At 37.6% G+C, this 24564-nt stretch overlaps 1 protein-coding gene across 2 annotated transcripts; it reads left to right on the top strand.

The window, feature by feature from the left end:
- Positions 1-8424: 8424 nt before the first annotated feature.
- Positions 8425-23692, top strand: hapln1b (hyaluronan and proteoglycan link protein 1b). 2 transcript variants are annotated; one of them, XM_051907813.1, is made up of 5 exons: positions 8425-8569; positions 18144-18286; positions 19748-20110; positions 21109-21411; positions 21592-23692. In XM_051907813.1, exons 2-5 carry the CDS (start codon positions 18181-18183, stop codon positions 21879-21881), a joined length of 1062 nt encoding a protein of 353 aa, XP_051763773.1. In that variant the 5' UTR covers positions 8425-8569; positions 18144-18180; the 3' UTR covers positions 21882-23692. The 2 variants fall into 2 exon arrangements, with proteins under 2 accessions (XP_051763773.1, XP_051763772.1); XM_051907812.1 differs by lacking the exon at positions 8425-8569 and adding an exon at positions 17364-17629.
- The last annotated feature ends 872 nt before the right edge of the window (positions 23693-24564 follow it).

The following is a 24564-nucleotide window of genomic DNA, read 5'->3' as shown; positions in this document are numbered from 1 at the left end:
TTTGAAAATGACGGCCAAAACGAATAAAAAGTATTTCATTTTGAGTTGAAAACTGTGTTGTGTAAGAGTTGCGAATGGATTTTGATGTTAATATATTGTTAATGAAAAAACAAAAATCACAAAAGAAATCTCTTCATAATGTAATTTACTACTCCCCGAGATCAAATAATCTCATGTCTCTAGAATTTCAGAAGAGATCTCAGCAGTGTCTAGCACAGATTTGCCAAGATGCCAGAGTCTGAAATCAAATGTCAGATCTTAATATGAACATTTCTCATCAAATTCTTCCAAGACCAAATGATCTGAGCTGCTATTATGATCTATTTGATAAAAATGACCCCAGTGTCTGAGAAAAATCATGCACAAATCCTGACTGGTGGAGGACAGAGTGTAAATTTTAGCCTGTAAATCATGTCGAAAGAGGCCAGTTCCTCAGAGACGAGGCCTCACTAACATCTCCATCACTGTCTGAGCCACATAAGCTGATCCACAGCAGCTCTATAAATAATTTAACAAACAAGTAAAAGAACCGTGCATCATAAGAATGATAAAGCAAATGAAGTTTGTTAAAGTAGTTAAGTTAAAGTGGAGTTATATGCACAAACGTGCTGATATAGCTTTTAAAATGAATGTAGTTGTGCACCAAGAGTTTTACTTTTGATATTTATTGTACTACACTTTTCTATCAAGATTTCTGGGCATTTTTAACTACTTGTGCATTTTAATTTATAAGGTAAACTGATAGTTGAGTCACTTGTACTACTAGAATAATGACAGCAGCATAAAATAAAGTGCATTAATGTCGCCCTCTAGTGGTAATAGATGCCCATTGCAACAAAGAACACAACTGCCATCTAGCGGTAGTTTCAGGATTAGCAGTATTTACAGCAGCTCTATCATGAACTTTTTTTTTATATTAGAAAACAAAATAGCATGTCATATAAAAATATTAAAAAGCTGGCTAAGTGTAGTGTTTGAACAAATTAACTGCCACGCCGAGTTGAATCTCCTTACTGCACACAGTCAGCCATAGAGACGCAGGAAACAGTCACCTCTCTGTTAGCACAGATAGCCTTGGCTTCATTCATTCAGCTGTCAATCAGACAGCAAACACCAGGCACCAACACTGGAGACAGGATGTGATGGACATTCATCTTGTGTCAACAGGAAGTACAGACAGAGGCTTCTGTGAAAACAAAGATCCCCTTTGGTCTCTCCACCCATTGCAAGTCAAGAAAAGGGCCCACTTCAAATGGCCCGCCTGACAATATCAGCACACAATAGATTCAGTGTGACATGTATTCGTTTAAAGATAAACAACCGATAAAGAACAGACCAAACGCGATAAAAAGAGGAAATGCGTGATCTCAGTTCCTAAGCTTTCTTTTCTAACGAATGAAACATAAAAGACAAGTTTCAATGACAATTTAGAGAAAATGCAAAACTCCCCATGGTTTTCAAGCTGAACTTATGCTAAACTATTTCTAATAGACCTTATGCGTCAGAGAAACAAGTGCGCAGCCATCTTTAGAATTTTGTTTGAACTTCCGTTTTTGCGGTGGCTTCGCTTGTGATGAGTGATTAACCGGTGAATTGGATTTACTTATTGTAGAGTTAACGAAAGTTATCATCATCGGCATTGTAAGGTTTGAAGCGGATGTCATAACAAATGTTAGTAGACTGGGAAGATTTTAAAACGAGCGGTTCATTCATAAATCCGCAAGTCTTACCGGTTGGAAATACAAACCGGAAGACAGAACACAACGAGCGCGGCGCTTATTTTATTTCAGCTAGTTGCAAACATCTCTCATGTTCATGTACTTTAACTTGATATAAAATAACTAAAACTGAAATAAACGTTATATAACGTTAAAGTATAAAAAACAAAAACAAATAAAAAACACAACAAAATTAATAGCCTAAAACTTTAAATAAAATGAAAACAGAAAATATCACTAGTTACATTTTGGAAAAATACAGCAAAAACAAATCCTTAGTGACAACATTGTGATTAACACTGACTTTAAGACAATTTCTCTGTAGCTTATAATAGCTTCAGAAGTTTTCTGAGGTGTAGCAGTGGATGTTGGCTGTGTGTCTTGTGGTTCTTGAACCCCCATGAAATGTTTCCTAACATGCGTTTGGCCAACTTTAGCTCAACATGGAAATCAGGACAAATAGGCCGTTCATGGCATCCAGCAGCAGAATGTTGATTTTTGGGGCGTGTGTTAGCGTAGCCGTTTGACTGGGCTAGTTTTTGTGTAGTCTGTATTACTGGGTGTGACTGCTGGAAAACTGCTGACTACCAAAAGAAACCAATTAACATCTGGAAAATCAGCAGATGTGACAAAGTTCTGTGTGGTTCTACTTTCATGTAACAACAGCGGAACAACAACATCATCGCCAGTGGAATTGTACAGAACAAGAGTGACCCTGATTCACACTGCAAGATGACAGAATTGAGCCTATATTAATTAAAATTAGAGAGCTGGTTGGAGCTGTGGCCTAGCAGTTTACAACAATTCCTAAACTCATTATTTTCTGACTCTCTTGGCTAAAATGTCTAAAAATAGACATTTTTTTTTCCTTTCTCTTTTTCTTCTTCTTTTTGTGTGTGTGTGTGTGTGTGTGTGTGTGTGTGTGTAACTCTTGTACAAATAAGATCAAATATTTGCTAAACAAAATGATTACAAAACCAGCAGAGATCTCTACAGCTGGACGAGGGAGACAGTTTGTCTGCTGTCTATCTATATGGATTTATATGGATGTGTGTCCACTGATAGACTTGAGGAAGTGCCTCTTCCTGGAGTCTATCAGTGAAGAAAACACTATTTGACTGGGTGTTTCAGTGATTTTACCATGTTTAAATGGTGTAGTTATAACTTCGTATTGATCAAAGAATCTTGAAAAAATGCATCAGTTTCCACAAAAATATTAAGAAGCACAACTGTCTTCAGCATTGATAATAAGAAGAAAGTTTCTTGAGCAGCAAATCAGCATATTAGAATGATTTCTGAAGGATCATGTGATACTGAAGACTGGAGTAAAGATGCTGAAATCAATATATTTGGTGAGCATAACAGATTTGTTTTGTTTTTGTTTTTTGCCCATTTTATCGCCTGCCAGGCAAAGTCTGATCATTCAGGAATGAACATTAGTATACTGATGGATAATACTAACATAAGTCATTGTCGTTTGCTGTCCTATAGAGTAAGAAGACCAATTGTGCTGGTGCAGACATGGGACAGGGCAACAACAGACACAAGACTGAGGAGTAAAGCAACAATAAATGCATAAAACAGTGTTTCATTCTCTCTGACTTTAAGTCACTTCCTCTATATGACCATTGTGCCCTGGAGCCACAGCATTTAACTCAGACTGCTGCCGTGGGACTGTCCTTGTTCTTCTCACTGTGATTGAGAACTTTCTGCTATAAGTCAACCAAGTAATGAGTGTTTGTCATGTCGATCTCTAGTTCTTGGCCAAAAAAGCTGTAAAGCTGACCAGTCTTTATGCAAGATTAGAGATTAGGTGACATGTTATTATTTACCTCAGTGTTTCATTCTGAATTTGTTCTTCACGCATTTCTGCCACTAACATAATTGAGATATTTAGAAAATGATAAGATCATCTCAAACTACGAGCCTACAAATGCCTCTGACAGCTTCTTAAACTCCTTGTGCTCTGCCCCTCAGCAATTTCAGCAGGCGAAGAAGAAAGTTAACCGCCAACCTCAGGGAGCTGTGCTGAGAAATTCCTAGCGGCTCGGTTTTCTAAAATGAATCAGACCTTGTAGCCAACATACAGTACCTGCTTTCTAAGAGCAAACCTGCGCACTGTGCCTCTGAGAAATGCAAAAAAAGGGATGGAATGTGTGTCTTTCTGTGAGGTATGTTTCTGCAGAAAGGTGTCTTTGTGTGCGCTGATTGTAAACAGCAGCGGTTCTCATGCATGCATCCAAAAAACAGCACATATGCAGTTCAGGTGTATAGGGATATGAAATGTTTTTCTATCTGCCCACCTTTTTTTAATGGAAGCAGAGTTGATGAACCCCACTGGATCTGCTCTGAAGTTTTCTGATGTGTTGTGATGTTTACTTACTAAAAAAAGGAAAGCTTAGGAAAGCTAAGCCAAAAATGAAAATTCTGTCATCATTTACTCACCCTAATGTCATTCCAAACTTTATTCTGTGGAACACAAATTAGAAGAATTTTACTGGTCATTGTGTTGTTTTTCATGCAATTATACTGAATGGGAACTGGAGCGAAAGCATTATAAAGTAGTCCATATGACTTATATGTGTATTTATGTCTTATGAAACCAATATCTTTGTGTGATGAAAACATCAAAACACCACTTATTTTCTTTAATATTACTATATTACTATTAATATTATTCATTAATATACTTCAGTATTTTCGTAGCAATCGTTTTATTTTGTTTTCATTCACTTAAAATATATTGAAAGGACTATGATATTCTTCAAAATATCTTTTGTTTTTCAAAAGAAGAAAAAGTGTACAACATTTAAAATGACATGAGGGTGAGTAAATGATGACAGAATTTGGCTGAACAATCCCTTTAAAGTGATAGTTTACTCAAAAATTAAAATTCTGTCATCAATTACTCGACCTTAATCTTGCTCAACTTCGAAACACAAATGAAGATATTTCTGATACCGTTTTCTGTCCCTTTATTGAAAGTCTATTTACCCAAACTCTTCAAAACATTCATATAGTATAGAGCCCCTAAAGGGACATGGTGGGGAAAATTATGAGATAGGAGGGAAAATAGAAAGTTCTGTCATGAAACTCTAGATGGCACAGGCTGATAGGTCCTTAACTCAATCTGCTTGCAATCACATCATTCTCTATAGGGCACAGCTGATTGGTTCCTGCTGTATCAGTAGCCAATGAACTCAACCTTCAAATACTTGGTCAGCATTTTCTGTAGCAGTGCAGTACAAGCTTTCAGTAACCCTCCACCTTCCCCAGCTCCACCTGCATAGATCTGCTATGGGTAATTCATGTATGCTATGTGTACAGCAGCAGCATGTCTTACTTGCTCACAGCAGCATGTTGTGAATGCATTGGCAGTAGCAAGTCCTGTACTTGCTCTGCAGCAGCAGCGTAGCAGATCTGTACCACCAAGGCCAAACATATCAACATCGTCATATTCATTACCATGCCAAACACTCCGAGAGTTGTCATGACAGAAATATTATTTTGCGTTCTCTCGCAAAAGTTTTGCATTCCCCAAAAAACTTTGCATTTACTTGCAAAACCTTTGCATTCCCTTCCAAAAACCTTTGGGTTACCCAAAGAAACTCAAAAGGTTTGCGAGTAAACGCAAAGTTCTCAGGGGAACACAAAACATTTGCAAGAAAGCATTGACATACAAATTTTCCTCCCATCTCATATTTTTTTCCATCACCATGTCCCTTTAAGGGCTCTGTAATAAAGAGATTGTAAAAGAAATCCAAGCACATTTAATTCAAATGCGAGAACAAACCTCACTGGTTCTTATGGAAGCTCAAAAGAAGCTTACGCGTCAAGCTGAGCTTCCGATTACCGAAATTAAATGTTGAAAACACTGAACACTAAATAAAAGCCGAAATTAAATCTATTCATCATATAAAGTGATCGTGTCTCTTCAGAAGACTTGGATTATACCTCTCGATTCATATAGATTTCATTTACAATCTCTTTATGAACATTTTGAAGCATCAGAGTTTTGGGTGAATAGACTTTCTTTCAATGGAGGCACAGAAAGCTCTCAGATTTCATTAAAAATATCTTCATTTGTGTTTTGAAGATGAATGGAAGTCTTATGGATTTGGAATGACACAAGAATAATTAAAAGACAGAATTTACATTTTTTTGGTGAACAAACCCTTTAAATCTTTGGGTCGTCTATACAAATGGAGAATTATAAAGATAGACAGAAATGGAAAGTACCAGAAGACCTCATTCTCAATGTGTCTGTAAATGAGCTTAACGACTAGATATGAGTAGTCACCTCCTCAAAGCAAAGCTGTTCTATTGCTTTGCGGTTGATTTGGGTGGTTGCTGTTTAATAACTCAACTTGTATGTATTTTCTGTTACAAATAACCATAATCTAAGCTGCCTAAAACAGCCAATAAATACAACATTCCTTTTTAAAACTTCCTGGAATTTCTTTGGATACAACATACAGTGGATTGAGGTATAATGTAATTGGTTGAATGCCACAGTCAATAAACCCCACAGAGAAGTGGTCAGTTCATCTCCCTGTGGACTGAACTTTTACAGGCTCAGCGTTTGCATTCTCTTGTGTTTATGGCCTTCCACTTAGGACTATGCCAACTTTTGGCTGTGCATGGGCAATGCTTTAAAATGAACACAACATAACTTCAACTAAAACAATTCCCCTGTAATTTTGCTGTTATATCATGAAGACTTCAAAATAAGACATCTTGTCTTTTGTACACAGAAGTGACACAAGTACCAAAACATCTAAAGAATGTCATATTCTACCCTTTGGTCAGAGAATCAGCTGCCTTGATGACATAAGACCAGTGTGCTGGAGACAGACTTTTGGCATCAAGTGTTGCCAATCAAGCCAAAAACCGCCCGCTTCTAGTTTACAGTTTCATCATAAAGATACTAAATATACAGTATACTTTCCCTAATGCATTCATGTACATTTGAATATATTTTAATACAACAGTGTATTTTACATGCCATTTTAAAGAATATGTAAGTCTGAAATGCCTTGTAAAGAACAGAAGAAATAAGTGGAATATATAGACTTCATAAAAATAATTTCTGTCTGACCAAAAGTAATACATACTGAAATTTCACAGCTGTAAAGCTGAGACTATTTTGGATCACATAAACAGACATGTGATCACTGTTAGACTGGGCAACCTGTCTTGCTGTATGTCCAGAGTGAAATTATTCTGCATTCATCCTTGAGCGATAATTATGTTATGTTTTGTAGTTAGCCTACCTCTCAAACATTTACTGAAAGAACACTTTGTCATGGGCAAACCGGCTGGGTGAAAATTTCCTTCTAAAGCTAAAAATGTCGTAAGGTGGAAAAGAGAAATGTACTAATGGTGCCAGAACACTGCAAGAGACTGTTAAAAGAAATCACCAAAAATAGATTTGCGACCTTATCTTTATGCAATGAAGATATTCAAGAGTGCTTTCACTAAATGAAGGGCATGGGCATATTACAAATGATGTTTTAAGATTTTTTACCAAATTAGGCTGCATGCTTTCCAAATTCTATCAAAAGGAAAAGTTCAAGATTATGTCCACCACATGCAATCCTTTATTCATTTTGACCATATCTGGTAACATACAGAGAGGACATTTATGTGGCTTCAGATGATTATATGATGAAAAAAGTGTTTATGAAAGATATAAAATAATTACAGAAAATATATATAAGTAAACACATTATACTTAAAGAGAGTTTTTTTTTTTTTTCATACTGAGGAAGTCAATGGGGTCCATCAACTGTTTGGTTACCAGCATTCTTCAAAATATCTTCTTTTGTGTTTAAAGGGCATTTGTTTCGAATCGCGTATCAAACTGCCAAACTGCTGAAATCACGTGACTTTGCCGCTGATTCGAATCAAATGATACGTAAAGATTCAAAGCAGTGTTTTGAAATCGGCCATCACTAGATATTGTTGAAAAGTTGTTATTTTGTTTTTTTGCCACACAAAAAGTATTCTCGTCGCTCTATAATATTAAGGTAGAACCACTGTAGTCACATGAACTGCTTTAAATATGTTTTGAGTACCTTTCTGGATCTTGAGAGGTTCGGTGGCATTGCTGGCAATGGAGGCCTCACTGAGCCATCGGATTTCATCAAAAATATCTTAATTTGTTTTCCGAAGATGAACGAAAGTTTTACGGGTGTAGAACGACATGAGGGTGAGTAATAAATGATATTATTTTAATTTTTGGGTAAACTAACCCTTTAATAGAACAAAGAAACTCATACAGGTTTAGAACAACTTGGGTGAGTAAATGATGACAGAATATTTATTTTTGGGTGAACTGTCCCTTTAAAGTCATAGTTTACAAAGCAATGAATCATTTACTCACTCTAATGTCCTTCCAAACCTGCATTTCTTTCTTCTGTGGAGCATAAAAGACAATATTTGAATAAGAAGCACTTGGAAAATGGACTGACAACAAATCTGAATAATGAAGGCGACATGTTCTCCTCAAAAGTATGTGATGATTTCTGTCCTACTGACAAGAAACATTTAATATTCAATACTGTTTGATAGGCCTTAATACTATTAAAAACGGAATATTAAAGCAGGCTATAAGAAATACAATATTTTTTAATACATTTTACATAATATTAGTGTACACAAATATACACACAACTTTATTCTTGATGACGCTCTCTGTCAGCACCTCTGTCTTTTACTGTCCGTGAACGCGCTTGTGTTTTCCCGCGGGTTCTGCCTTGTTCTGTGACGTGTGTAAAAATCTGCTAGCAGTTCTGAGGCTGGAGCCCACCAGAGATCATTCAGCAGGACGCACAGCTCTGCTCCATAAGGTAAGAGCCTATCACTACACATCCTTTCTTCATTTACCCTGTTTTTAGCGACGCATCAATGTCGTCGATACGGATAAAACACCTGTGGAACAGAAAAGATGTTCATGTTAGTAACCGTCTGCATAGTATTTACATTCATAAACGTCTGTTATATGGTTTTAGCCTATCGTGTTATTTTGGAAAAACGCTGAAACTTTTACGTAAATCGTAAAAGCTCGTAAATATGTTTGTTCTAACAAGAGTTTTGAGACAACGGTCAATGACGTGACGCTCAAAAAATACATTAAAATGCTAATTATACAAACCATTACTTGAATACATCTCTTTTCATATGTTTTGATGGTTTAAAAAGATGTCTGTGATGAAACTATCTGCAGAATGTGCTAAAGAAAAAAAAAATCTAAATGTTTAAAATAAAAAAATATATATTATAAATACTTTAGAATAAGCTTTATATTATTTCTTAAAAACAGTAAAGCTATTGCGTTTTAAATATTTGCCTAAAATAATAATGCATTAAGCCATTTTGCTGTCATGTGACAAGAATCAAGTATTCCAAGTTTATTTTTGAGTAATTCAATTTTGTTTACAATGGTATAAAATGTTTTTCAAAAAAAGCAAACATTTAAATAAGCCATTTTTTTCTGTTTACAGATTAACAATATTGCTTTTCAGTATTATTATGATTTGGCAATCTTTTGAGGTTTAATCAAAGCTGTAATTGCATTCATAATGGCTACATCTCGGTCTCAATCTCTCCCTCAAATGAATTTGTTTTATCTTCATGTCTTCCTAAAGCTGTTTAGTGGTTTACCAGCAGTTGAGTCAATTCATGAATACTCCCATTAACATTAACACAAACAACTTCCCCTTGTTATTTCTCAATGAATTATGAGACAGCCTGGCTCCAAAGAGACCAACAAGTGTAGCCCACATTCTGGCAGAGTGAAAAGCTTCCTTGTTGAGTCCGTGCATTGACAGAATGTTCTTACGAGGCAACATAGGCACATACAGAGGGTCCACTTCAATACAGGCAAAAGTGCTGAGAAGGAACAGATGGTTAAACAAATATTAGGGGCCAAGAGTGTGTAAAAGTATAAATTAATAATGCATGGCTTTATTTGACACATGAATGAAGCACTCTGTATTGCATGGAGGGCAGAGTTTGCCATCTATCGGTTTGGAGCAACCTTAAAACTTGAGCTTCAGTGAGCCACTATGGTGATACTTTGCCCAATTTTCTTACCCCAGTTATATATAGACAGACCTGGAGCTGAAACAACACCTCATGAAAAGAAGCTATATACAAATGCACTCTCATATATTCATGTCATGTATGACATTCTAATAGTGTACAAGCGTATACAAATGCAACTGCATAGTTTCCTTTCAGTCTGTCTGGTCTTTAAGGTGGTAACACCATTGTTTCAGCAGATACTACCTTGTTGGCATAATGCATGTTTGCTATTTAGCGGTGGTTAATCAGATCTGTCTGGAAGCTGTTTGGCTGCAGATCTGAAGGTTATGTCGCCAGCTTTCTCAAAGATACGTCTAGTGGTCTGTGATCACCATGGTTGAACTCCGACCTTTTCCTCACATGGTTGCCAGAGCACATTAAACCAGCCGATTTTCCAAGTGACCTTTCGTCCTTATTCTCCACAGTGCAGTGATGTAGAGGAGGGTGGCCTGGGGTGATGCAATTAATTTCACCCCTGGTCTCCTCCAGGTTAATGTCTTGCATCACTTCAGAGTCTGTTTTATCTCATTAAACATTCATTTCATGCTTAGACCAGTGTTGTTAATTATATTTGAATAAAACTATCAGTGGGTTTTTGTCCATAGAGATCTATTCAGCAGATCAGAATGTTCTTCAGTGGTTATTTGCTGCACTTTAGGTTTAGCAAAGAACATCTTGTTATGAAGAACCATTTTTCATTGTATTGAGATCTTGAGTCACTATGCTCTTTAGACATTATAAAAGCTCTCGATGTAACTTACAAAGATTCTCCTATGGCATCAAGCTATAAAACTAGTGAAGGATGTGTTGCCTTTCAAAAGGGTAGATGACATCAGGCACTCTGTGGCCCTGTTTACACCTGGTATTAAGGTGCGTTTGGTCAATCAGATCACAAGTGGACAGTGCTAAGTACAGGTGTAAATGGGGTCTAAAACGTTTTGAGCTTGTCCACTTTTGACCACTTCCAGAGGTAGTCGAAAACACATTCAACTGGATTGCTTTCGTAGTGTAAACGCTCATGTGGTCAAATGCGTTCGAACAGTCACAAAAGACTGCCTACTGACCTAATGCGTAAACATTATGGGAAGCGCGGGATTTAAACTTTGTCGGCTGAAGACCCAAGTTTGGCTTGAAGACGAAAAACGTTCCATGTACCATGTTCTCTCACCATTCCTGATTTCTAACATACACTCACACACTTCCGTCGTCTCTGCTCGTGCTCAATTGTAAATTATGCTAGGTTATTTTGTCCATTAGATCGAAAGATCTGAAAAAACCCATACATTTACCCACCTATAGACCCTCCTCACAAATAAATCAGAAGTGGTCGAAAGCGAGACGGATTAAAACACCAAGTATAAATAGGAATGTGTCTCCCTCATCTACTTGTGATCCAATCGACCAAAACGCATCTTAATACTAGATGTAAACAGGGGCTAAAATACAGGAATACATGCCTTTTGAGACTACTATCTGCTTAATATATGCTAACACTTTATTTTGATGGTCCCCCAAGAAACATTCGACTGACTATAAGTAACTTTGTAACTACATGTAACTACTAACCCTAACCTAACAGTCTTCTAATACTCTAATTGACATGTAGTTACAAAGTTACTTATAGTTAGTAGAATGTCTAAAGTGGAATATCAAAATAAAATAAAACCCAATACTGAGATTGAAAAATGCTATTTGGACTGAGATTGCAGGCTGACCTTTGTTGAGGACACTTACAATTGAATATTTCAGTTTTAATGAATGTTTCAATATACTTCATTTCAAACACAGCCTATTGTTTGGAGTAACTAGATAGTATTTTCTCCTTTTGTTTTCTCTTCAGAATTTTTCATTTATGGTATCACTTTGGAGATGAGGATAGCAAGTCTAACTCTAGGGTGTGGGAGAGTATCCGGGTTGTCGAGGCAATGTGTGGATTGGTTGAAGATGCGGTAGAGACGGTTGTAGTTTATGCATCAGCACTGAGGACTCTTTGTGTGTGCTAAGGTGGTGCAAGGGTGACGTCAAAACCCACAGAACTCTAATGAGATGCCGGACGGAGGGGACTGTCATGAACTCACCCCATGTACAGCTAGAAGAAAATATTCTTTCTCAAACTAAGAGTTTATTTGTGGTACGGAGTATTTAGCTTTCAAATAAATAGACATATCCAAGAGTAACAGGCTCAGTTTTTTGCCTAAGTAACTGGCTGTTGATTTCAAGAATGCTACCTGCTGCTGCCCGATCAAAAAGCCCATCTGCTGTCCACCAGTGACGCCTTACGATTCCTTTTTTGGAGTCGGTATGAGCACCCCTGTTAACACGCCCAGGTAGTACCGCCAAGTCAAAGGCTCTTTATGCACTGAGCACAGAGCCCTTCCTCATGCTGGAGTCTATGAATAGGAGGTACATTGTCTTAAACGAACATGGAACATATAACAGAACAGTAAGGAGCAGGTACAAGCGGAATGAACGTTTATATTTACACAACTGCCGTTTTTCCCTATTAAATTAATGAAACATGAATGAAACTGGAACTTTGCTTGAAAAATGCAGTAAGATTTTCCACTTAAAGTCTAATACTTGACAAAAAATGTTTAGAAATATAGCTACAAGCAGAAAATACTTAAAGGGATAGTTCCCCCAAAAATGAAAATTCTGTCATCACCCTTAAATTGTTCCAAATCTGTATGAACTTCTTTCTTCTGCTGAAAACAAAACAAGATATTTTGAAGAATGTCAGTAACCAAACAGTTGATGGGCCCCATTGGCTTCTATACTATTTTTTCCATACTGTGGAAGTCAATAGAGTGACCTAGAAATGTTGAGATCACATGACCAGCTAAACACACCTGCAAACAGGATATTTCTAAAATGACATTAGTAACCAATAAAAGTTTGCGTGTTTCTGCATTATCAGCAACAGGTGTCAGTATAACGTCCAAGACCACAGTTGTATTAGACAATAAAAAAAGTTGCTTAATGGGTTGTGTTTATCCAACAAGATACTTAAAAGTAGAGGAGAATAATAATACTAATCTTTGTTAGTACAAAAAATAATGCTGTAAAAATATATTGCTTATATTGTTAGATTTTGTTAGCTATTGCATTAACTCATGTTCACAAATGAGACCCTATCGTAAAATGTTATGAGAAAATGTATTTCTTTGTCATTTGCCTCATATCACAAAATAGTTTTAAATGTGGTTCTTAGACAGCTTCGTTGTATTATTTTGAACAAAGTGTCACTTTATTGTTCATTATGAATGGCTGAACTGTTTTCCGACCTGTGCATAATGTTTCCTAAATAATGTAAAATATACGAATATTTTAATAGACTCCATTTTAACACATCTATAACTCAGTACACAATACTCACCCTCATGGCATTCCAATCCCACTCATTTGGAACAACATGAGGATAAATAAATGATGAATGCATTTTTTTGTTTGGGTCAGTTATTTCTTTAATTCACAGAATGCAAATAAGGCTATCAAACCATGTCCATGTGTAGTAATTAACTTTCATGACAAATACGCTGCATATGACACCTGTAACAAATTGATTTGACTTACTAACAGAGTTTATGAAACAAATTCACTTTATTAAGTGCTTGCAGAGAGTGGAGGTCGAACACACGCCTGACCCTAGAGAAAACACATGGAAAGATTTTAAATGTTGTGACACGGCTCTTTAAGTTTTTGGGAGTGGTGCTTTGGATACTGAAGACTGCATAATGGCCTGTCCAATTCCCCCGTCAATGGGGCCAGTCTTAGATATGTTAGTGCGCTAAATCACCAGAAATGTAAGTGGGTCTTTCAGTACTGTTTAGAAATAAATATGGTTGATTTGCCTGGAAAATGAAATGCACAAGTTAAAGCAAAAAATTCAATCAGTGTTGCCTGAAAACATCGAATCTATACAGTATTTAATTACAATTTAAAATAGTTAAGAGGGTTAGGAATTTCAAACAGAGTGAATCATTTTGTTATCGGAATATCTTTTAAAAAAACAACAAATCAATGTGGCTCTAATGCCAGGTTCAGACTTCACAATATCACCCCGATTTTGGCACGATCCCTTGTAGGGTGTCGTGTTGATTCGTAAAGGCGAGTTCCATCACATCTGTGACATTGACCAATAGGAGAACAGAAGCTCTTCCATACACAGCTTTCAAACATGGTGAAACAAAAGAGAGAAGATGGTATTGGTGCTGCTAGCTGGAATTATGCAATGGAGGAAAGGTTCATGGAACTATGGCAACAATACTCCTGCCTTTATAATGTTTCCTCGAGGGACTATCATGAGTGAAAAAAGATAAATGCTGGCGAACGATAGTGGAGGCACCTGAGCAACCTGATGAGTACTGGAATTAGCATTAAGCTAACATGCCGCGTCGGTTGGCATTGTTTGTTTACACAATTCCACCTTCTCAATGACATCATGCACATCATTAAAGACGGCAAGCGATGATTGGTCAGGAAGCAACGTGTAGTCTGACATGTTTGTTGTCCATGACACGAAAAGAATTTAGGAGCCAAAATCACAAAATCTGACAGTGACTATCAGCAAAAATGTTGTGTAGTCTGAACCCAGCAAAAGACAGATATCTTACACCGTGTCTACACCGGACGCAACCGTTGTCTCTCGCGTCGCAACAGCTAAAACCTGTCAACACTGGACGCGGCAAAGCACCCGTTGCAAAGCATTTGTCCTTCATGTCAGTACGTCATAAATAGAATGAGGGATCAGATTACTGTCGGAGATTTGTTGCTCGTGTCGCGCCACATCCAGTGTAGACAACATCACTGATCATAACTGGCTCTATTGTCTTTTGTCACATGACGCCGCTCGCGTCTGGTGTAGACACGGTGTTACTATAACTAAATGTATCTTAACGTTAGGACATGGTGATTTCAATAAGCATTTCATCACAAGCGCTTGCAGTGTTAATGCTGGCATTAAGTGGTAAAGCTTAAACTTCTTTTTCAGGACTTAATTTAAATTTAGTGTAAAACTGTCCTCAGTAACTAAAACAGGACGTTTAGGCAGACTGAGTGACAGACATTGAAAATAAGCCTGATTTCACTGTAAATGAGAGGTTTTAGGATTCCATTCATGCACTGTCGTCGGTCTAATGTCTAGTGCAGAGAGATTGTGTGGCCTTCAAAGACAGCGCCTCGTTTGAAGGGTAAGAACAGTCCTCTTACTGATGTTATGGAGATTAAGGGTTACGATACGCTTTGTAGAATCAAACGTAAGCTTTAAACATGAGTCATTGAAATCACAGGTTTACTCTGCATCTATTTATGTGTTGAACTGTTTCTGCATTCACCTGAAAATCACCACTGCCATCTGCTCAGGTTTACTGTGGACTCAGCAGGTTTACTGCCTTGGGCCATTCAAATATCTCTGTCTTTCCTGGCAAGAATAATTAACCCATTTAACAAACACAACCTTTATCTAACATGCGTATACATTTATCTCACCTTGAAATTAGAGCACTCTCTATTATTGCTATCAGTTGTTATCAGGATTGCTAAAGGACATCTCTGTGCTCTAAGTTTAGGTAACAGATTAATTAAAATGGCCAAATATTGACAGATTAATCAGTCTGGCTTATATATAATGGCCCATTATTAGTAAAAAAAAAAATGTATTGCATTTCTTTGACAAACTGGAATTATACTTTGCAGTGCTTTCTGAAAGAATAAATTTCTTAAAATTAGGTTGAGTAGCATAATGCAGGATCACTGAAAGTTATATTTGCTATGTATGTTTGGCACTCAATAAATGAACGTGAAAAAACACAACCACTATCACTTCTTGGGATCTACTGCCAAATGAGGAAAGGAATAGCCAAATGATCAGCAACGACTACTCAAATCAACCACTAAAGGGATTATGTTTTGGCACATTAGGGAATGGGGTCAAAGAGGGAATGAGGTTCTGGCCAAAAAGAATCCATAATCTCCCTGAATTTTATAGCTGCTCAGAAACCAGTAGGAGTTGTTGAGGAGTGACATAATGAAATGCCCCCCAAGTTGTGTCGACTCTATTTCCAATGACCATTGTGTAGTCAAACTTTGTGTACTGTCAACGTTTAGTCTCCAAACCTGGACGTGCCTAGCAATATATTTTCTTGTACTAACAAAAGACTTTTATAACAAAGGTTCTAAGTAAAGACTGTAAATATTTAGTTCTATTCAAATATGCAAATCTTTTCTTATCTTTGAAATCAGGTTTTTAGGAGCCAAACCCAATGCATTAAAAAGTACTATTTACATCAGGAAAGTTAATTTCAGAGCCCATGCTATCAAACATCACTTTACAATGACACTAATAGACACATACTAAAAAGCCCAGTTAACTAAACACTTTACATCATTCAGTAAAAAGCATAACAAAAGAAGGGTTTGGATCTTTCAAAAGGGATTTCCAAATGAGGATTGGAAAGTTCTACAGAAACAATCTGGGACAATCTGTGCTCGAGTTAAACAAGCATGTTTGATCAGGACCTGTCCCAGACCTCAGATTGTTGAAGTCATTTATTTTCTTCACAGATGATGCCATGCTTATTTTCTCGTATTCTACTGCACTAAAAGTTTGCAAGTGACCTAGTCAGGCAACTATTATACTGCTTAAAGACTTTGAGCATGATTACTGAAAAATTGGCATTGTTGTTAAACAACAAATGAAGCTGGCAATGCTTACTTCAAAGATCAGGATTTAATGTCAAGGTAGTAACAGCACCCTGGCTTAAACATACAAAAACAAGAGTAGTACAAGGTTAAGTAAGAGTATGGAGTCACTGTTTAAACTGTACTGTCTTAAAGCCAATTTACCAATCAAATATGTTTCTGGAAGCAAGTGATTTCAACAACGAGGGACATTTTGCAATTGCAGAATCAGTGCCTCTTTCAAGGAGATAAGTTCTCAAGTTGTGCAAGACTAAGATTCTTGTGATGCTTAAGTGAATTAGCTGGTGGTCTGGCACTGTTTCTAAACCATTGCTGTTTTCTGATCAACTGCAGTCTATGCGTTTAGGACGTTTACCCACATTTAAAAATTCAAGGCATGGATTGTTTTCCCTGCGCTTGACCTCACTGTATACAATGGAGTGTCATAAAGGAATGTGGTTGGTAACATTGTTCTCTGTCAACAGCACAGTTAGTGTGGATAAGAGTTAACGGTCTGTGTTTGGTTAACCGTCAGCCTGCAAAACAGAGCATGTTTGACAGTCGTTACACTAAAAAGGCCTTAGGGTCATTTGGGCGGGAACGAATTCTTTTAACCGTAACAGTTGTGCCATAAAATGGCCTCGTAGGGCAATTTAGCACAGCAGACCCATGTGGAATCCACCAAGCCCCTGCCTAATGCATGATATTACTTTTTTTAAACAATGCCTAGAGCTCCTTTGCACTGTATTTTGTCTCTTTTTTTGCAACAGAGGACTCCTGCACTGAACCCATATGATTTTACCTTGTCACAGTTGAGCAAGCTCACTGTACCAAGGTAACTTATCTGTCACAGGAGAGGGCACTGCATCTGCGAGTCCTCACTGTTATCAGCGTGGCTTCCTGGTATGCGTAATGACTGTTTGCAGGCTGGGTTTGGGGGGGTTGGCTACTCTGCAGAGCAGTTCTGCTGACTGCAGTAGAGAGGAACTACCTCAGTGCGTCAGCACTCTGAAATGAATGAAGAAAAAAGCGGATCAATCAGAGTGACTGCAGAGAGAGAGGAGTCTACACACTTTCTAATCCTGATCTTTTGTGTAGCTGTCCTCACATGCGCTAGTGACCGGGAGCACACGCTCCGTAAGATGGTAAGTCCTTTCTGAGCTTGGTGTCTGTAGGGAGATGATCTGTGCTAGAAGTATGCCTGCAAAGTTTTGTGCTAGTTTGTGCCGTAGCGAGCATCTTAAGTGCACTTTTCTCACACTTCAGTGCCTCTTAAGGTGAAGGGTACAGGAGGCAGTCCTGCAGCACTTGCAGTTGGATTGCACTAGTATTAATTGGGATTTATGCATGCGTGAAAAGTTTAACAGTCCTAGTCATTTATTTCTGTAGCTGTCCTATTTGTGTGAGTGGCTTTCTGAGCGATGTGGTGAAAAGGACACTGTGTGCACTTGGGTCTGCGTGACAGCACTGCACTGGGGAGTTACTGCAGATGGAAACGTGTATGTGATCTGGTGCAAGTCACAAAAAACTGAACTCTCTCACAAACTCCATAAAGCCTATTAATATAACTGTGAATGTCTCCTTTATAATATTAAAATATAAATGGTTTTGTAAAATGCACACTGTCTGACAGCCCTTATTCCTGTGTTCTCTATGTAGTGAAGTTCCTCCCAACCCCCCGGTGCTATAAATCAAGATGACCTTCCTGCTTTTTTTCCTCTTGGTCCTCTCCGAGAGCCGAGCTGACAACTTTGATGAGGCATACAGTGACCTGGAGCACTACAGGACCATATACATCTCAGGTAAGAGATGGAAAATGGTGCGTTTGTGTGTGAAAGTAAATTGTAGAAACAGAGTATAGAGAGATAGAGAGGGGGTTGTACTGCCCATCCCCTAAATGGTGTTCCCCCTCCAGCATTTCTTAACAGGGACACTCACCGTAATTATCTCATTGGGTGTTGGGCTCATTGGGCTTAGGTGATTTGAAACCCTCTGGCTCCCATCACAGGACGCAAAGTGGCTGGAATTACTTACTACAAGTGTTAAATAATTGATAAGCTCCATATTTACTCATGCTGAGATCTGATTATAGTAGTATCAGCCTCCCTGTCTGCATATGCAAAATAACCAAGATTAGTTTGTGAGAACAATGATAAATTAAGTATCGTTAATTTATCATTAATTATGGTGTTTTTAAGTATAAAAACACCATAATGTGTCCTAACCAGGAAAAATGCAACATTTTGACCTAAACAGCCACATCAAATGCACAGCACGACTTGGTAGCTTGGGTTTAATTTCTTTTTTCTATTTTGAATCATGCAAAGTAGCCACCAGTGAAATCACATTTGTTCAAAAATCTGGAATCCTGTGAGACTTTCAACATTTTTAAAGATGGAAACTTGTTGCATTGCACCTGGTTAGGACAATGTGCCAGTGCCTGTACTCAGTGTTTGGTTGACGTTTTGACAGAGAAGCATTCCCTTAGCAGAAGCTGAATTCATCTGCAGTTCAGCTGTAGTGTGTCTTTGCTGACTGGCTAACTTGCAGATTTTCAACAGATCCATCAGGGTGTTGTTGAGAACTTGTTTGTGACAGTCCAAGTCTAACTCTGATCCTTATCTGACCCCCCTGTTTATGGGGAAGAATACGGGAGAGTTATTTTGACATATAAATCCCTCTAACATTTATTTAAAAATGAAAACATTTGTTTTACCTTGGACGACATTCTCCAATCATGTCTTCAGCAAATCCTTTCACCACTTTTGAACCGTTATGAGAACCAGATTTGTCAAGCTTATCATACAGTGTAACCATCCTCTAAACTATAAATAGGTACAATAGATACAAAAGTGCAATAATTTAGTTTTGGGATTATGGATTTAAGAAAAAAACTGGCCAACATTATAGTTATATGTGCACCAAAATGGTTGCAAGAGTAGCAACACCTACTGGAGTGTCTTCATTGGAAGAGCGTGCACAGTTTCTGTCATAAACACGTAGGGGAGTTTCATTTCTAAGAAATGTAGCAAACATGATGATTCATGTATTTGCATAACCACAACAGCCTGTAGCAATAAGACAAGGACAGATTCACGCTATAAACTTTGTGAAACGCCTTAAGTTATTGACACTAACCAATGCAACAGGGACAAACAAATCAGAGCCATGTCTATTAAATCAGTTGCAATCTGCATTATTATTGTGTCTATTTCTTTACTTCTTTGAATGAACATCTGAATATCTCTTTCTTTGATTTTTAGAAAATGGCCCCCGACTCTCAGTGGACACAGCTCAACCCAAAGTAATCTCACAACGTGGAGGCAACGCCACACTGCCATGCAAGTTCAACCGGGATCCCTCGTCTGCACCAAATCCCAAACTGAGGATTAAATGGACTAAAATGACTTCAGACTATCTTAAGGAAATCGATGTTTTCGTAGCTATGGGCTTCCACAAAAAGAGCTATGGTCGATTCCATGGCCGCGTGCACCTTCAGGCTGCCAGCGAGAATGATGCCTCACTGGTTATCACTGAGATCACTCTAGAGGATTATGGGAAATATAAGTGTGAAGTCATTGATGGCTTGGAGGATGATACAGCAGTTGTATCCCTTGACCTGCAAGGTAAAACATGGATTTAGGTTATCTTGCTGGTTTTTATGTTGGATTTATGTTATCTTGCTGGTTTTTCCTACACAATCTCAAGGAAATGTCCCTCTAGCAACATTTAGTCATGCAACACCAGGTCATTTGGGAAGTTTTAATGTTGTTTCTAAAGTCTCGCCCTGGAGAAAAGATGATGGGATCTTTTAGATGCTGGTGTAGTGGTGTCACTACCACATTTTAAATCTGGATTAACTAGCAAGATTTACTGGGTAAAACAGTTTCATCAGCGAAGTTTTGCTGGTGAACCATGTACACCAGCACCAAACAATAATCTTTCCTAAAACCATATTTTTTAGATATCTTTGATAGCAGTCAATTGATTGTGTTAATGCAAGTATCATACTTTACCATTACCAAAATTGTTTTCTATCTACATAGTGTTCATCTTCTGCATCTTTCTAACACGATAACCTCTGAAGGTTTTAAGTGAGCCTCTGAAATTGCCACATTTTGGTGGTGCATGGAAAAATGTTGCTAAAGTGACATTACCACTGTGAGACTTGGCTTGAATTTTTTGGAATATTACACACAATTCTATAAACAGTTTATGCAACATCCTTGGCTGTTCCTCAAGCCAATTAGCTATAAGATAGCATTGTGCTGACTCTCTTCACACTGTGTGCCATGTAAACGCTATTCAATAGTCTTATAATGCAGACTAGAACAAGTTTTAAATCTAGACCATCAGCAAGATCCTGACACAAGAGCTATCAGTGCCAAATAATGGGACATTTGGTCCTTGCTCTCTGCATTCTTGGCATCAGTTCAGTTGCATGCAATAAATCAAAAATTTTATTTACTTTAGATGGTGCATTGGAAAAAACATAGATTTAGCAATCAGGAATATGATTAATGCCAGATTACACACATTATTCTCTAATCAGGGAGCATTTTTAAGCACTTATATTATGAAATGATGCAATTTCATACCTTTTCTGGTCTTCGGCTTTCTACAGGTATTGTGTTTCCGTATTTTCCTCGACTGGGTCGTTACAACCTGAACTTCCCTGATGCTGAGAAAGCTTGCAGAGACCAGGATGCCATTGTGGCATCTTTCGACCAGCTGTACGATGCCTGGAGAGACGGGTTGGATTGGTGCAATGCAGGGTGGCTCAGTGACGGGTCGGTGCAATACCCCATCACCAAACCCAGAGAGCCATGTGGAGGCAAAAACACCATTCCCGGTGTGCGGAATTATGGGATGCGTGACAAGCAAAAAGATAGATATGATGTCTTCTGTTTCACCTCTAACTACAAAGGTTTGTTCTTTCCAACTGTTTGATAAAAGACATTTGAAACAGGCTAGCAACTCTAAAAAATGTAATGCAATTGATGTAATACATAATGTATGAGTTCACCCATGCAAAGAATCTCTAATGCAAATTATTTGACTGTAACCAGCTTTGAGAATAAACATATTTCCCTTTTCTTTTCTCCAGGACGTTTCTATTATTTGATACACCCTTCCAAGCTTACGTATAACGAGGCAGTGCAGGCATGTCAAAAGGATGGCGCTCAGATTGCCAAAGTCGGTCAGATGTACGCAGCATGGAAGCTGCTGGGCTACGACCGCTGCGATGCAGGCTGGCTGGCAGACGGTAGTGTACGGTACCCGATCTCAAAACCACGCAGGCGCTGCAGTCCCACAGAGGCCGCCGTACGCTTCTCTGGATTCCCAGACAAGAAGCACAAACTCTACGGCGTCTACTGCTACAAGAGTAACAACTGAGCGTACAAACTATATAACTCACGAACTAAGTGTAATAATGTAAGGCATTAGTTCGAGTGCATTAAAACTGTGACAAAGTCTCTAGATACTGTAATACAGAAGGATTTATAGATAAAGTAAGTAACTGATGTTTGTTTGAAGGAAAGATTCTGTAGGGTTAGGCACCTCGGGCGCCTTCTTCCCTCAAAATCAAGACTTCATTACAAGATGGCAACAGGACAGGAATAGTATTCATAGGATGCCACAGAAATTATAGCTACATGTTTCCGGTCTGAACGATCATATACAGCAGTGCTGAAGGAAGAGATATTTGGCGAGATTGCAGTAGAAATTCACACTGTGCTCTTCCATTTAGCATGCAGTAGCTTGAGGGATGTTCTAGATCTGAATGACAGAAAAGCTTAAATACTTTGAACTGATACCTTTGGGCACTTAGTTTGTCATTCAAGAACATCATATCCCATATAAATAGCATGATGGAAAATACTATATATTTTCTGTTGATTGGAAAACAAATTCAACAAAAGTGCTAAACACCATACAGAACAGTTACGGCACAATGAACGCAATTTTTCCTTTTGCCATCCTTACAGGGTGCTATAATGTATTATTTTCTAAAAACATACATTTTTAAATTTAGTTCAGAAACATTTTATGTGTGGACCAAACCATGTTGAGTCATACGTCACATTAAGAAACAAAACATTGTTCTGTGATATTTTTTTTTAAACTGTTGAAATATACAAGTAGAGTGTTTATAAATGTATGTTAATTATCTTTTTTCTTGAAATGTGTTTTTAAGATGTCTCCCCTACGTCAAAAAAAATTTAGAGCTTCACTGTATCGACCTCATCACTGTCAAACGGTTTTTGTGTCCAGGACGATGAAGAAATTTGACATAATAACAAAACTATTGTGTTTTAAAAGTAAATCTGTTTTTTTTTTCTAACAATGTTTTTAGTATTTCTGTTCTGTTCTATTTCAGACCTGATGTGATCAATTCATGAAACCATAGAAAACCTATCTTCAAACATAGCCCAGAGCAATGGTGCCAAATGTTAATACAAATTAGTTTGCTAGAAAAAGTCGTGTGAAAGAAAGCACACGGCCCAGATTTTAGCCCATGTGATGAGTAGTCTATGCATGTTAACGTTTACAAATAGCAAGACTGAGGTGGTCAAAAAGATGACTAGTGCTAATGACCATGTTGTGTTACTTAGTAAAAGAAAAACAGCACAATGAAATTTATTTTCTATTCTAGAAAAAATAGACCTTGCAGGTAAAGGTTTACTCAGAGATGATGCAAAAAAAATAATGGCACTACAAAAAAAGTGCATAGTTAGCATGCTACATTCAGTCTTTACTTGTCTGTGAAGTAGTAGACCTTCAGAAAAACACGTCAAGCCAAGGCATTTGGAAACAAACCATTAAAACAGACTGCCAAGCTAAGACAAAAACAACTTAATGATGTTTTATTCTTGTTATCATTACTATTAGGGTCAACACAGCCAGTTTAGACCTGAAGGTCATATTAGACGCTACACTAAATTACCAGCTCCACAAAAAAAAGAGCAGTTCTAAAATAGGTTTCAAAATAATTGCATATGTATTTACATTCATTCATTAATCATTTTGTTTTGACTCTGGCAACTGTACATGTGCCTTGTTTACAAGATTTCAGAATCAATTTTAGAACTGGATGCTTAGACATTTTCCACCCATGTTTTGTGTACATAAAGTAATTAAACGGATGATTTGACTGTATCAATGTGAAAAAAACCATTGACCCCAAAAATAAACAATCAAATACATATTTGGTTTGGTTGTTTTCTACTCTGCCAAAATACAAAAGAAAAGGAAAGAAAAAAATGGCAAGGAAGAGAAATCGCAAATATTTCATTATATTTGTTTTGCCAGTTCTCTCACGTAATTTTATCTCCGCTGATTGGCTCAAAAATACAAAATAATAATAATAAATAAATAATTAAATAAAGGATTAGTTCACTTTGAAATGAAAATTAGCCCAAGCTTTACTCACCCTCAAGCCATTCTAGGTGTATATGACTTTCTGCTTTCTGATGAACATAATCGCAGAAATATTAATAAATATCCTGACGTAGCCGAGCTTTATAATGACAGTGAGAGGGATCAATGAGTATGAGCTAAAAAAAGTGCTTTCATCCACATCCATCCATCATAAATATGTGCTCCACACGGCTCCGGGGGGTTAATAAAGGCCTTCTGATTTGAAGCAATGCGTTTGTGTAAAAAAAAAAAATCCATATTTAACAAGTTATGAAGTAAAATATCTAGCTTCCGCACGAGCCTACCTTCCGTATTCAACGTACGCAGAAAGTGTAAAACTCTTGCCGTTCACAAAGCTTACGCTATGTCCTACGCCTTCCCTATTCAACTTACGGAAAAAGTGTAACTGACGTGACTTCAATACTTTTTTTACTTAATAACTTGTTTAAATATGGATTTTTTTTTTTTAACACAAATGCATCGCTTCGCTTCAGAAGGCCTTTATTAACCCCCCGGAGCCGTGTGGAGCACATATTTATGATGGATGGATGGATGTGGATGGAAGTACTTTCTTCAGCTCATACTCATTGATCCCTATCACTGACATTATAAAGCTCGGATGCGTCAGGATATTTATTATTTTTCTGCAATTATGTTC

The sequence above is a fragment of the Ctenopharyngodon idella genome, chromosome 10 (genome assembly GCF_019924925.1).
Source record: "Ctenopharyngodon idella isolate HZGC_01 chromosome 10, HZGC01, whole genome shotgun sequence".
Classification (NCBI taxonomy): Eukaryota; Metazoa; Chordata; class Actinopteri; order Cypriniformes; family Xenocyprididae; genus Ctenopharyngodon; species Ctenopharyngodon idella.
The sequence above is the reverse complement of the archived record's forward strand: the minus strand, read 5'-3'. Positions and strand labels throughout refer to the sequence as shown.

Excerpts from the sequence above, each read along its gene's own strand:
- hapln1b (XM_051907813.1), top strand. The coding sequence starts at position 18,181 with ATGACCTTCCTGCTTTTTTTCCTCTTGGTCCTCTCCGAGAGCCGAGCT. Across the intron at positions 20,111-21,108 it reads TGTATCCCTTGACCTGCAAG|GTATTGTGTTTCCGTATTTT; the intron begins GTAAAACATGGA and ends GGCTTTCTACAG. Across the intron at positions 21,412-21,591 it reads TTTCACCTCTAACTACAAAG|GACGTTTCTATTATTTGATA; the intron begins GTTTGTTCTTTC and ends TCTTTTCTCCAG.